The sequence below is a fragment of the Arthrobotrys flagrans genome, assembly GCF_004000055.1.
Source record: "Arthrobotrys flagrans strain CBS H-5679 chromosome Unknown unitig_9, whole genome shotgun sequence".
NCBI lineage: Eukaryota > Fungi > Ascomycota > Orbiliomycetes > Orbiliales > Orbiliaceae > Arthrobotrys > Arthrobotrys flagrans.
The window spans coordinates 3,197,848-3,212,431 of NW_027137551.1; the positions used below are offsets into that span (position 1 = coordinate 3,197,848).

Below are 14,584 nucleotides of genomic sequence, written 5' to 3' on the forward strand. Positions count from 1 at the left end.
GCTGGGGGAAACATCAACTGCAAAGCTGCGCATTTTGCGACTTTAAATCTGGAGCCAATGTTCCTGCAGGTCTCGTCATTATCGGAAGGCGCCGCCTCATTGCGAGGAATGAGTTTAGGCACCTGTCAGTCAAGACGTCCAAGAAACTATATATCCAGACTGTGCTAGATTTTCAGGCAAAAAGACCTTTCCAAGATACTTGACTATAAACGCCACTGCAATTATCGACTCGGACAGTATGTAACCGAGCCTGCCTTAACGGCCCCGCGTAGGATTTTGTCATCGTGTTTGGATCGGTGTGTTTGTATTTAGCCGGATATATAACCTAAATTCATAAACCTCAAACGAGACCCGAAGCTTAGTAAAGTCAATGGGAATGTAAAATCTCAGTTGAAGAGAAAGAAGATGGATGGAAGTAGGCAAGTCTGTCGGTCGCTAGGAAATCGTGATTTTAAGGGTTATTCTTCTGTTGCTGCAGCCCCGGGCCCGGCAATTTTGCTAACAGGATTGGTCAATATAATTGGTAGGACTAAGTGAGATATAGGTAGATATGAGGATATATGAAAGGTATTAACACCAGCAAAATGGCAACAACAAGAAAGGGTTTCCCTGACGATGCATAAAGAAGATAGCGAAGGACCCCCAGACCTTCTGGTCGGCTAAAAGCGCGAACATAGTGGGTTTGTATAATGTGCATGGATATTCATCGGGTGCGCCGGATGCACGATGTGGGAATCCAGATTGCTGATCATGCTGCCAAGAGGAAACTTGGCTGAGAATCCGCCTGCGAAATCCCGGATATTATTCCGTCGGGAGATATAAGGTTGAAATCGATGACTGGGAGCTTTGATTTTCGCCAAGGGTAATATTAGGTGTAGACGAACTGGACCAGAACTATTATGCATCGAAGAGGGTAAACCTGCCCCTCTATAGATCTAGTATTCTGTATTATAACTGGTCATAACAAAGGGTACGCTTCATATTAAGTTACAGGATTGTAGTATGTAATGTGACATATAACGTCAAATTTCATGCTTCGCATGTTGCAATTTGATATCGACAAATATTAGGAAATAATAACTGGGCTGAACCTAACTCAATGGGGTCAGGCAAAGGTAAGAGGAAACCTGCAACATGTCAGAAGCCCGCAAGAGTAAAGGCGCAATATTAAACGGTAATAAGAAAAAACAGGACCAGCAAATTTTGGAAAGAAACGAAAAGAGAAGAAAAGCAGATAGGAGAGTGCAATCGGTATAGGGGTATACTGTGATCTACAAATATGTACAAGAGAAGAAGAAGAAAAAAAGATGGAAAAAGACGGGAAGATTACCGTTGCGCCTCCACAAAGACTAGATATAAACCATCGATGACAAGAATTTCGACTCCCTGAAAAAGCACAACGCTATCCCGACCTCCCCATCCGTGGTTAAGACCAAGGTGTATATATAAATATGAAATATCAAACCCAATAAGAAACGCAGTCAGTCCTTTCCCCAAGCCCCAAAGTCCCCGAAAAACAAAAAACATGAACTGACCCTTACCCAATAGAAGAAACAGGAAAATGAAACAAAAAAAGGATGGGCCCAGAACCATGGGTATTCAAAGAAATAGATCTGACGATATTGGGTATTTTGAGGGAATTCCTCTTTGTGATATTTAAAGCATCAATCGAAGAAACAAAAGTGTGGAGAAAGTAAGCCATTCAAACACCTGGTATGCAAACCTTTATCGCATAAAAGTAAAATCAAAAGCCGCTAAAACAAAATAAGAAAAATTAATATACTAGGTACCTTTGTTATTTGCGGAACACTCCGGAGAGCCATCCACCTCTTTCTTTGTGAGTATACGCTTCGTCATCGGAGAAGGACGTCCTGCGCTTGGGGATCTTCTTTTTGGAGATAGGTTTGAGTTCTGATTCATCTGCATAATTGCCAACGCCGAACCCAGCTCCAGTTCCGACTCGTCCTTTCGTTTCAACACCTTTCGCAGTGACCTTGATTTGCATGTTTTTGTGGAAATTCCGCATGTCGCGGCGGTGTTTATTGTACTCGTGTGGTGGCATCGAGTAGCCCCCAACCATAAGATCCTTCCAATAGGTCTTGTCCGGTGGGGGCTCAACTGGCGTCTGTGCCCCACGGAAGCTGATACTAGGTCGGGGAATTTTGAGAGCCAAAGTTGATGGTCGTGTTCGCGGCTGTTCTTGGGCGGATGAACGAAGCTCGCGTTCGAATCGTGGCTCTGGAGGCGGCGTAGGCGGAGATTTCGGGGATTTTGGTACTGGAGGCAACTGCGCGGAGGCGGATCTTGGTAGGGTCATACTCTTTCTCGTTGACTTGGTAGCTGATGGTATCTTAGAAGCAGTGGGAATCTTGGACACGGATGATTGCTTCGAGTGTGAGTGTTTCCGTGGAGTGGGCGTTTCCTTCGGAATCTCCATCCTATCTTCCCTATCCCTATCCCTCTCCTTCTCCTTCTCCTTCTCCTTCTCCTTCTCCTTCTCTCTCTCCTTCCTCCTTTCTCGTTTAGAATGATGTCGTTTATGTTTCCCGGAGCTAGATTTACGTCGTTTATGTTTCGTCGGGATCGGGACAGGTGGCGGGACGTCTGATTCTGAATCAGATACAAGTGCAAATTCGTCGTCGGACCTGTCTAGGGTATCATCCTCGAATTCTGATCTTGCGCTTGAAGAATCCTTAAGAGGAAACGTAAAAGGGGTCACATCGGCGGCTGAACGTTCATCCAGACCCTCTTGGGGAACTGGAGACGGGGTGGCTAACCGAATACGCATTTGAAGTTCCAGCTCCCTATTTCGTGCCCGGAGCTGCTCTATTTCTTCCATGAACTCACGTCTTTCACCAGCTTGAATTTGAAGCAATTCTCGAGTTCGATCCAGCTCATCCGCGAGATTTTCGACTTTGTAGTGGTTAATTTCAGCGTCGTCTTTCATATTGCGGTTGTCTCGAATAAGCTCATCCAGATGGCTTTCCAGCCTAACAACTTCAGCCCGTAGTAACGCATCCTTCTCCCTTAAATCTCGAGTTAAAACATCGATTTCTGATTTCAGCTTCAGATTATCAGCCAATCGGAGTTGCTCTTGCTCCCTGAGCGTGGCAATTTCAGCCTCTAAGGCTGCGGTAAAGTGGGTAACCGGCGGTTCCACAATTTCCGGCAATATAGGAGTCTCAACTGGGGCAAGGGCTTCGATGACCGTCATCGCCTCTTCTAGCTCTTCAGGAATTGTTTCTTCGGTCTCTTCAGTAACGTCTGCCACCTCTTCTTCAGGAATTTCAGGGACAACAGGCTCTAAAATCTCGCGAGTACCAGGGGTCGGGTCGGGCTCGTATGAATCAGTTTGGACACCAATTTCTTTGACCTCCTTGACCTCCTTGACCGCGGGGACCTCCACAATCTCCACAACGGGGGGCGGGGGCGGGAGGGCTTGTAATTCTGCTTTGGCCCGTAATTCTGCTTTGGCTAGTAGTTCTGCATTAGCTTGTAGTTCTGCTTTGGCTTGCTCTTTTGCGGTCTCCGCGGCAGCGAGCGCAACCTCGAGTGTCGTTATAGAATCTTCATGACGAGCATTAGCGACACTAAGCTCCGTGTTCAGCTTCTGAATCTCCAAAACGCAGACGTCCCGTTCTTCTCGTGCGGCGTTGACTTCTTGTTGCAGAATCTCGATTTCTCCTTGCAAATCCGTGCTAAGGGTCACGATATCGTTCTGTAGTTTGGCAACTTTGGCATCATGCTGACGTTCGATCTCGTGGAATACGGCGGTTGCTGTCACAGGAGGAGGCGGTATATCATCTAAATTTGATAATCGACTGTCGGGACGTATGCTTCGAGCAGACATTCGGGATCGAATAGATGCTGCAATTGATGGAGCACGGTGCGAGGCGGCGGATGGAGCTCGGGACCGCCCTCGATATGGACGACCAGATGTGTCTAATCTCAAGGCGAAATCTTTTAGGTTCCGCTTTGAGGAAGAGGCAGCTGAAGCGGTATCGTCGTCAGCTACTATTCGGGGAATTGCTGGAGTTTGTTCTGCTTCGGATTCGTTATCTGCCCGCTCCGTGGAGTCAGAGTCTCCAGAATCGTCGGAGTCGGCATCCGAGTCGTATTCCCCATTCCATTCCAAACCAAGTTCCTGGCCCAAAGATTGCTTGTTTGTCGGCGCATGCGAAGATGTGCTGCTTCGTCGGCTACTCGATCCATAACTGCGCGCACTCTCTGCTATAGAGCTCATGCTAGTCCGGGAGCGTAAATTCTTGATGCTAAAATTGCTATCTAGAGCATCTTTGGCATGAATGAATTTCTCCAGCTGCCCCTCTAGCCAATCTCGCTCTTGCTGGACGGCATCAAGCTCGTTTTCCGTTTCTCGCAGCTTCGCACTCAGATCCAGCCACGATGTCGGTCTTTTCTTGTCCGAATTACCTCCAGAGCTCCCTACTCTGTTACTCGACACGACGTGTAAATGAAGTGCCGAAGCTACCTGCTCCTCCAACTCCGCAACTTTGTCCATGAGCTTTCTCCTCTCATCCTGCTCTCGTATAACATCTCTCTGGACACTTTCATAATCCTTCTCTAAAACCTCTCTCTCTGTTCGTAATCTCGTTATCTCGGCGCCGCTTATTCGTAACTGTCGTCGCAAGGAGTTTATATCTTTCTCCTGGGTTTGCACATGTACCGCATTGTCGTCGAGCTGCGCTTCAAGTTTTTGGATACGATCGTTTAAACGGTTGTTTGTGCCTCGGAGCGTTCCAAGGTTCGACTGTGTCGTATCCAGCTGCGCCTGCAGCGAATCTATTTCCGCGTGCAAGTCATCTGTATTTGAGGAAGTCGACAACCTTCGTGAGCGATGCTGGACAACTGGCATCGCTTCCAACCGGAGTTCGCTCGACTTCACGCGTTGACGACCAATCGACACGCCCCCGCGGCTCCCGAGTTTCGTAATTTTGACGACGGTGAAGTCGGGGACTAGGAAAGCCCCCTAACAGTACTAGACAGAAGTTCGTGAGGACGCCGTCCTCGGAACTATTTACATAAAATAGATAGTCTCCTCTGGGCTTTTCTTTTCTTTTCTTTTTTTTTTGGTTCGTAAATCGCGGGTTTTCTAAAGGAAAGACAGTACCAGCACTCAAACAATAAAACAAAAAAGGAGCGTCTCGTCGTAATAAAAAAATATATCTCAAAAGAATGTTGGTGTTGAAAGTCGTGTTTAATGTTTAAGGGGGAGTATTCCGAGAAGCCCCGCAGAAACCTGGTTTAAATTTGTCGATGGCAACCGGTGACGACGGTTTGCCGAATCTGCACGGTCGTACGTAGTTGGGGCAAAACGTAGTCGGTCCTCAACAACGACTGCCCAACCGTTACTCTGGTGATGGTGATGATGATGGAAGCTGGTGAGGGAAAAGACTGAAGGAGTGGATGGAAAACAAAAGGAATGAGACGTTAGTCATTTGGCTATTTCCTGACACTGCCCATTTTTCTGATTGGGGAAGGAGTTTAGTATTTTTACCTTTCCTGGTTGAGGTGTCCATAAAAGGGTGGATGCGAGATGAAGCGATGCGTGTTTTCCCACTCTTCGGTTTTCCCAGCTGCGCTGCGCTGCACGCTTGATCCGAAAGAGGTTTGGAAAATGTTTATTGCGAGTAATAGGTCTGCTAGTGTCGGGCTTGGCTGCAATATCTTCAAAACGGGGTTAGGAAGTTCCTTTTGATCGAGTTGGCTTCAAGGGATATTGTCGAGGGTTATTCTTTTCCTGGGGATGAGATATTTGCGACTGGGCACGATTGATACTGCGAAATGCTCATATCGATGCCGACAGAAGAAATTTTTTTTTTTCCCGCCGCCGCTCGAATTTCGATGCGCAGGCCACGGGCAGCTCTTCGCTTGTGCGTGCCCTAACTCCAATCTTGATGATGGTCGCCTGACGTACTCTTCCGTCGTACCGTGCTTGTGTCTGTACATGCACTGTCCGCTGGTGGTACCTTCGATCGAACTTCCAAGCCCTTATGGGGCCCATATCCATCTTCCCGTCTGGAAAATGCGCCCGTTGCAGCTACGGTTATGGCCTGTCGACGACCACATTGTGTAATGCAGAGCACATAATTCTTATCGATCCCGCAGCATTGAAAAATTTCTTCCGTAGACAGCATAGCGCTGTTCGCTCCCCTGCTCCCAAGCCTGCTGCTGATTGATTCACGAGATCAATAACGCAGGTTTCTGAAGGTTGCTCGATTTCATTGGAAAACTTTCCCAAGTGACATTCTTGACTTATGCAAGAACATGCAAGAACAGCGAGGTTTGCAGCGATTTGGATCTCAAGAGCTCGACCGACTAAATCATCCCTCCTTCCGCTGTTCGACATATATGAGAATGAAAACCTTCATCTGATCTTGCCCCTCAGTTGTTTCGAGGCGTCGCAACCTCGATCGGTATTCTCAACGCTTTCGGTCGGTTACTGTTGTCATTTCCCGCGGAAATTGAACTGTTCGGATTTCGTGCGAAATGCAATCAATTTCGAATATTTCCCGGGCCGAATTAGGATGAAGGGGATACTCGGAATGAGATATTTTCGTTGTCGGGATATTTCGCAACAAAAGTTTTTCCTGTTCCTATCTCGCGAGCCAATCATCTGCGACTACTAGATCTCGTTTTCCTGCAGTACTGCCCAATTTATGCTTACATGCTGATGAAAGGGTGCGATGATGACCCTGCTGTATGCAGTTAGCCATCAAATTACGCCGGTTATTCGTTGAACAAAATGTATGACAGCTTTCTGGAAACCAATCGTAAGAAACCCTTGAGACCGGACAGGGACCGCTAGGGCCAGACTGCAGCATTCCACAGGGTCTTGCCTACCTTCATTACACAGCACTCCGGATGCTGATTCGGCTTGCTAATCCCGCCATTCGGCAAGCCGAGGATTCCAGAAGCCGACTCTAACAAAGGATCCGGACCACATTCACCAGCCTCATGTCAAGCCACTACCACCTGACTTGCTTTTGCTTGCCGTTGCATTTGTGCTGTGCAGGAAGTAAAAATATCTTCCTAGACATCACGCCAGATAGACGCTACCGAATATTCGAGAAAGTGAATCCGCTCGTCCTACCTACACGCTTGATGACGTCGGTCGCAGTCAGTAAAGGAAATTTTTGTTTTCTACAACGTTCGTTTCCCATAAGGCCGGTATTTGAAGTTAAACGTTTGCAAGACGTTGTGAATTCGAATACACGCCTGGTACACACAAGTCAACCTCTGATCATTGGAGGCATGTCAACAATACATTTGCAAACGGATATCGGATACCGACCATTTGCTTCAGTCTCGGTCTCAGTTTTTTTTTTTTTTTTTTCTACGCAATAGTCCGAGGATTTTTTTTTTACTTTTGCCCAGAATCTTGACTTCAATATTATATCGATATAGGACATGGAGGTATTCCCAAAAGGTTTGCAATCCGCGAGCTTGGCAACAACCAAGGCAAGATAACCTGGCGCAGCTGCATGTTAGATGCTGTATCCTTCCAACTCCGGATAGAATGCAAGCAAATATCTCGTGTCGGTGAATTGTTGGTAGAGTCTTGTGAACAGCGCGAAGAAACAACATAGAAATGTCAGAGCACCCATGCCAAACATGGTTAGACAAGGCCTTAAAAGGTTACAGCGCAGAAACCCTGAATTAAGGCATCTGCCCGTTTTCTCCTCGCGGGAAACATTAATGATAACCTAGCTTCCAAGGGTGTGGAGGGTTCCGACTAGGTGCTGCGACATGGCTTTATTGCTAAGTCGAGTGGAGAAATACATTCCTATGTTGGTGATCTTTTTGATGTTGGATATTGGGCTGACGATACGATATCGCCACATGCAAAGCAAATGCGCCAAAACTTATAGACATTGTCCCTAGCGTGCAGTAGGTTGCATTTGATATTAGTTCTTATGAAAAACAAAAAGAATGGTCTACAGTTACCTAGTGATGACGGAAAACCCGTATCAAGATGTTTGTCAGATTAGTGCCCAATAATTATCAGCCAGGTTAATTACCGTTAATCCACGTCGGTGGTATTCGGCATGGGGAAATGGCTTGATGGCGGGCTCTAGACCGACGGCTTAATGCCTGAAAGAAAGCAGATTGTTCTCACAATGCAATGAACAAGCAACCATAATGCATGCATGTTGTGAAGACTATATGTGAATATCACCGGAAATATCGAGCTCTGCCGCCCGTACGCCAGATATCACCTCACCAAGAAGCTTTGTTTTGGGCAACTAGGTCCATTTCTGATGTCACTTCTCATGATCTCGGGTTACATTCGTTAAAGCATTTCGCCGATTGAGTTCATAGGCTGGAGGCAATGAAAGGAAAACCAAAATGCACTAACCCCTAAATGGCTATAACGGGCTCCCCGCCAAAATTGTTTGTGAGGGTTTCCTCGCTTGTGACGCAAAGAGGAATACTGAACAACGAGAACTCTACTATTTTTATCTTACCCTAATCCTTGTTCGCTCGACAAACCTTGCCTCGAAGTAACCTCACGGATGAATATTCACAGAATCCCGTGAGCATCGCAGCATCGCGATGAAAAATGGTAATGATAGACTAGTTCAGCGTGGGTGCCATAGGGCTCCGAACTGTCTGCTCTCAAGTATATATACTCATTGAATCTGCCGTAAGTCATTTTTTTTTCATCATCATCATCATCATCAGCATTATCTTCTTCACACAACTTCAATACATTCGCTACCTTCAAAACACTCAATATAAAATTCATATTGTATAACTTTCGTTTTTAACGAACACTTCCAAACAATAATCAAAATGTTGTTCCGATTCTTCTACACTCTCCTCCTCTTGGTTGCCTGCGTTTCCGCCAGCCAGTTGAAATACGATGAAAACTACTCCTACGCCAGGAACCTTCCTCTTACCAGCTTTGCTTGCTCCGACGGTGCCAATGGCTTGATCACCAAGTTCCATGGTACCGTTCAAAACCTCAGCCAACTCAGGTCTAAGCTCAAGCCAGGTGTCCAAGTTGCTGCCCACAAGTTCGTTACTGGGTGGAACTCTCCTTCCTGCGGTGCATGCTTCCGCGCTCGCAACCCAAGGACCAACCTTTGGTTCAACTTCATTGCCATCGATGTCGCTAGTGACGGAGTTGAGACTGTTGTCGCTTCCCCAGAGGCCTTCAGCAGTGTCTCCCCAAGCGGTACCACCAGCGAGGGTGTTGTCGAGGTCTACATTACCTACTACCAGGACCAGCCACAGAACTGCTGGCTTTAAATACAACGGGATTCGATCTGAGAGCCCTTTGCTGTGGTGATCTCAAAATCTCAAAAAGCACAATCTTAAATGGTTTATCACGATTCAAAAAGAAACATTCGAACGACGAATACGAGATGGATTTCCTTTACGAGCATATTACTATAACACACACACACGCTCCTTAATCATTAATTTTAATTGATATTTATTAGTTTCCGGGTGTTGGTTGGTAATGGTTGGAAGTTGCATGGAATTGAACTTTTTTGTAGCATAGCACAGCATAAACTAGCATACTACGGCGTCAAATAATAAAACCCAGTCTTTCCTTAATGAACTCCAAAATTTCCCTGCTTTAACCTTCCAATTAGTATCATGAACGTGCTCTAAGAAATGATTATATTTTTGCTGACTGGAACTTTTACTAGGTTGTACTCCATGGGAAGAATCCCCGGCCCTCGAGTGGATATACGTCGAGACGAACGGGGTGCTCCACCTTCCGGAAGCAACCGATAAGCTGCAGCCAAGACTTTTACGTCCCGTTTAATCCACACCTGCCGGGGATCCTGTCGTCATGTCGGTAGATGCATCCGGACAAGATAACTTCAGGTGTTCAGATCGGGAAAGGCCGCGGCGAGACGAACTACTCCGCAATGCATCCCAGCCCTAGTTTTCCGAACTGCCGTGGAATCCGGCCTATATAAAGAAAATATTAAAATACAAGATTAAAATACAACATACCGTATGTTTATACCACTGCATCCCTGAAAAGCTGAAGACTCGCTCGCGAATCCAATCATATCGATAAACATCATAGACGGCTACTGCCGGCTCCCGCAACATACTTTCGAAGTCCCGCAACGTCTACTGGTCATATGCTACGATATTCAGATACGCATATAGTCAAATTGGTGTTCGGAGGGGCTATATACAAGGCAGTTGACGGTAGACAGGAGGGTTAACGAATGAGTTTAATTTGTTTTCATTCCGGAGTTAGGCCGTCCTTATTTTCTCCCACTACGGCTATTGCACCCAATTTAGAACGCGTCGATGTATCAATCTCGACATTCGATAAATTTCATGGCAATGTTGGATCATCTCGACTGGACTTCGGGTAACAGACATTTAAACTTAATTTAAACGTCTACGATCGACTGACGCATTAGAAAATATATTCCTAGAGTCCGTGGTATAGTTGTACTTGTAGCTGCCAGTGTCCAGCCGCGATGCCGGTATATATGTCTTTGGTGCCATGTAGCATTTGATACCTAGAAAAAATTATAAACTATTATTATGATCAAAAGGTTAAATTTGAAATTGCATTTGCCAAGCAGACAATTGCACGCATGCCGGAGTCGATATATAGGTGCTACAAAATCATCGGCCCAGGCTTTGTTTTAGCCATCAATTCAGCGGCGCGGTCGTTATTCCAATACCTCTACAACATCAGGCTCAAAAGGATATTCTGAAACAAAGCGCGATAGCCTTACGGCCCCACGGAAGAAAATATCCTGTAGAGCCTTCGAAAACCCAATTCTGTACGGAGCAAGTTTCCGTCGGCTTCGAGACATTAGAAAGGCGTCCGAGCCCAAGGAGACGAACTGCGTCCTATATAGGGCTGGGGCAGGCGACTCGGCAGAAGCTTGTGTTACACCGTGATATCATATGCCCTCCATGCATAGAGAAGGCATCAGGTGTAATATATGCGCTGACAAGAACCTATAATACTATCTTTGGAGTCCCTTTCTTATTTCACATGGTGCATTATTAATCTTCAGATACACTTTACGGAGTAATAACGTTAGAAAGTAAGCATTTATCGCGAACTAGTACACCACAGTGTTGTATTCTCAACTAATCATATATGCGGACAAATAAAATGGTCTTGTGTATCTGTGTAACAACGGCCTCCATAGTATGCTGGAGCCTAAACAGGGTATCCTGGATAGGGTATTGACTGGGGCATCGGCCACCGTGACCGAGCTCACCAATTCGAATTGTTCAGGTTTCCAAGGACCAATTGTATCAAACCCGGAACCCGACATGCGTGCTGTTGTGTTACAGGAATCCCGATTTGTACGCCATAGAAGTATCTATGTATGTATCTTAGTAAAGTCGCACTCCTTGACAAATTGGTACCGCAGCCTCGGGTCTGCCTAGAATATTGCAAGTTGCTATAGATATCCGACTCCAGGCTACTCGGAGCCTCAGAAGCCGCTACAAATCCCCATATGTCGACGGCGGTGGGTATTAAAACAAAAAGAAATATGGATATAGGACATGAACTGCAGAAATAGTACTCCCTTCGGCTTTCCATGCATTATTCCCCCCACCACGACGCCTAGCTAGAGATCCGATATCTCGGCTTTCGGATCATGCAAATGCAGAAAGCTTATCACTGAGACTGCATGGAAGATGCCTACGAGCATGCGTGTCCTGTGGGGGGCTAATTGATTCCGACACCCGGGTGAGTAGATACCAAACCAGGGTATGATACCTGGAGGTCGGGCTCAAAGGTAGCCAAAGGAAAGAGTTGGTTTTATGTCTCCATGGGCCCCCAGGGTTACTCGTGAAATATTTATCGATCCATGTTGAAGCCTTTAGTGATGGTGTTTATGTAAGATTTTCTAGGCAACAATTTGAGCTCTGAAGCTGATGTTTCGTTAAATATGAACTCTAGCTAAAACCGCTAGAAATGGTTAACATAACCATGGCGTTGGACGTTTAGTTCCATAACGTGAAGCCTCTACTAAAACTAGGCCCTTGGTATCGGTATCAATCAGATTTTGAGGGAAATTTGGGAATAGGCAACATTAAACATGACACCACGAATCAAAACTTGCTGTAGCTAACCTCGTAGTTTTTCTGACCCTAGACTCCAGAAGTAGATGAGTAGCAGAACTTGTACCTGAGAAAAGGTCCGAGTGCCGAATTTGTCCAAGAAATGGACTTGCATTATTTGTCAAGGTACTGTGACCACGTTACGCAAAGAGCTGGGCTACCCCGCACCAACTACTTGGTATCTAAAAAAAATATGGATCTAAACAACGAGACTAATCTAAGCTGGTCTCATCCAAGCCGGTGTCGACAAAACTATAACACAAATTCTGTGTTGGTTGCCACCCCTGCGGACCTAGACAGGGAACATTTTACTTGGCCGACGCCAAGTATGTTCACGAAAGACAAGCAATTGGCCCAGATATTGGCAGCGTGATATCCAGATTGGGATACATGACCGATGGTCGTTTTACAAAGATTAAAGAGGGAGGAAAAAAAAAAACGTGGTTGTGCATGTATCATGCAGATCTGCGGCCTCGGGAAGTCCGACAAAAAAGAGGCTGTCTCTTAACACCACTCTATCTGCATAAGCGTTTTATCAGCATATGAGACCCGAGTGTTCAATAATCATTAATAAATATGAGTTTGCCATATTCAAACAGGACTTAAGGGTGGCTGGCAAAAAAAATCCTGTTATGGGGTAGCAGACGATTTAATACAAGAAGAAAACCTGCTCTGATCATGGCACTACCTTGCAGCTGCACAGTTAAATTCGTCGAGGGGACGGAAAGCCGTATGGTCTTGCGTAGCTTTGCAGCAGGTGTGGGGCGTTCGCTTATCTTTGAGGTCTGAACATGAACACGAGAAGGTCTTTAGAAGGTATTGGCGTCAACAAATCGTCCCATCTTGGTAGTATCATCCGAGAGGATGCGTTCGAGCTGAGCATCTCGGGCCAATGGGGATTCGGGTATTGGTTGTGTCGCCGTTTACATAAAAACTCTATAGGTCAAATAATCTGGGGAAGGAGGCGTCGGCTGCCTAAATCCAAACCTGGTCGCGTGTTTAAGACCTAGCTCTTGTAGCGATACGTAAATCTAGTGAATAGATGATTTAAATGTCTGGGAGAACGATCTAGGTATTACGAGATGAGGCCGCATCTACTTGCCCGTGTGAGTTACAACGAAATCTATGTTGGGCTAGCTGAAGAAGTCATTTAATTTGAATATATCGTCGGTGTTGAGAATGCTATTAAATTGCTATCGACATATCGTGATACGCCTCACTTCACAAATGAGATTCGTTTAATGAGTATCCCGGTGTAGCTGCCGGGTTGCGAATACGAGCCGTATCATCTTACCCCCCACGTCTAGAGAATTCCAACTAGGGTTTAACGGGACCGCCTGGGATGAAGATGTGCATGTGGACCTAGCATATTGTAAACCACATGCAATGGAACCAAGCTGTCAGAAATGAAGGTTAAATAATATGGACCATATAATATAACTCAACCGGCAGTTACGATGGCGAATATTGAATTATAGTGCCAGCACATACGATAGGCTAGAATCGAGCGACTCATGCTGTAATAGCATAACGCCCCAGGACCACTATCACCTGCCAGATTGAGAGGAGGATGGCTAGTATATCAGGCCTGTCATGTTTCGGAAACGTCAAAATTCGGATAACATCACTATATCCCGAAAGATATCTCTCGGCCTTTCAACTTCGCAGCCAACAACAAAAAAGCAGGGAAAACAGGGCTCCTACGTCTGCGGTTGCATTAGCGCCAACTGGTGATTCGCTGTTGGAGAACAAGCTTTACAGCCGTATCCAAGCTCATGGTCAAGAGAATACAAGCAATGCAAAGAAATGTCTTCAGTATTCTTGGGCAACTCCAGGCAGCAGCCAGACCCAGGTTAGATACAAGTGGGTCTCTGAAAGACCAAGAGCCCTTGGCACTAGAAAGCAACAAACCGAAGATCGAGTCTTCCCTATCGTGAATGATAACGACCAAATCGATATATCATAAGAAATAGCATGTTCCCCCACTAAAGATATCCTTGATACATAGAAAGCCGCCGATAAGATTTAAGTTAGTTTAACTAGTATAGTAAGGAGGCAAAAGATATCTGTGGTTCGCGTGTATCTCAAGCTTAAAAACCTCTGCAACACCGATGGGGCAAAAATATCACCTTTGCGAGTGTGTGATGGCCCATCAGGCCAAGCTGAAAATACACCGATGAAATCCAGGCAACAAGCCTGGGTGGCGTAAGTTGGGGTGTCTTTCTTAGGTTGCTTTGCACCCCGTAGATAGCCGGTGTATTATGGGATTTGGATCTTTTGACAGGCGGGTGCTGGCAAATCTGGAAGCGTGGGAGCTAGGTATCGGAGATGCCATTCTAGGCATCATGATTCATTTCAGAAGACCTAAATCATGGTAATTTAGGGTCATCCTGGATCTAGAAACGAGGCTCTCTGGTGATAAGTGATCTGTGTTGGAGTATCTTTTGAATATTTTGAACCGAGGTTTTCAAACCATGGTTCCGCAACGCCG

The 14,584-nt window shown here is 45.9% G+C and overlaps 2 protein-coding genes across 3 annotated transcripts; one reads left to right on the forward strand and one right to left on the reverse strand.

Annotated features, from left to right (window-relative positions):
- Positions 1–1,795: 1,795 nt before the first annotated feature.
- DFL_006295 (uncharacterized protein) lies at positions 1,796–4,873 on the reverse strand (the record flags this gene model as incomplete). Of its 2 annotated transcripts, XM_067635690.1 has the most annotated exons (2): positions 3,559–3,567; positions 3,632–4,873. In XM_067635690.1, the coding sequence occupies 2 exons, from the start codon at positions 4,871–4,873 to the stop codon at positions 3,559–3,561; spliced, it is 1,251 nt and encodes a 416-aa protein (XP_067490094.1). The 2 variants fall into 2 exon arrangements, with proteins under 2 accessions (XP_067490093.1, XP_067490094.1); XM_067635689.1 differs by having other exon boundaries at positions 1,796–4,873.
- A 3,941-nt stretch (positions 4,874–8,814) lies between these two features.
- DFL_006296 (uncharacterized protein) lies at positions 8,815–9,273 on the forward strand (the record flags this gene model as incomplete). Its single annotated transcript, XM_067635691.1, has 1 exon — positions 8,815–9,273. One exon carries the CDS (start codon positions 8,815–8,817, stop codon positions 9,271–9,273), a length of 459 nt encoding a protein of 152 aa, XP_067490095.1.
- Between the last annotated feature and the right edge of the window lie 5,311 nt (positions 9,274–14,584).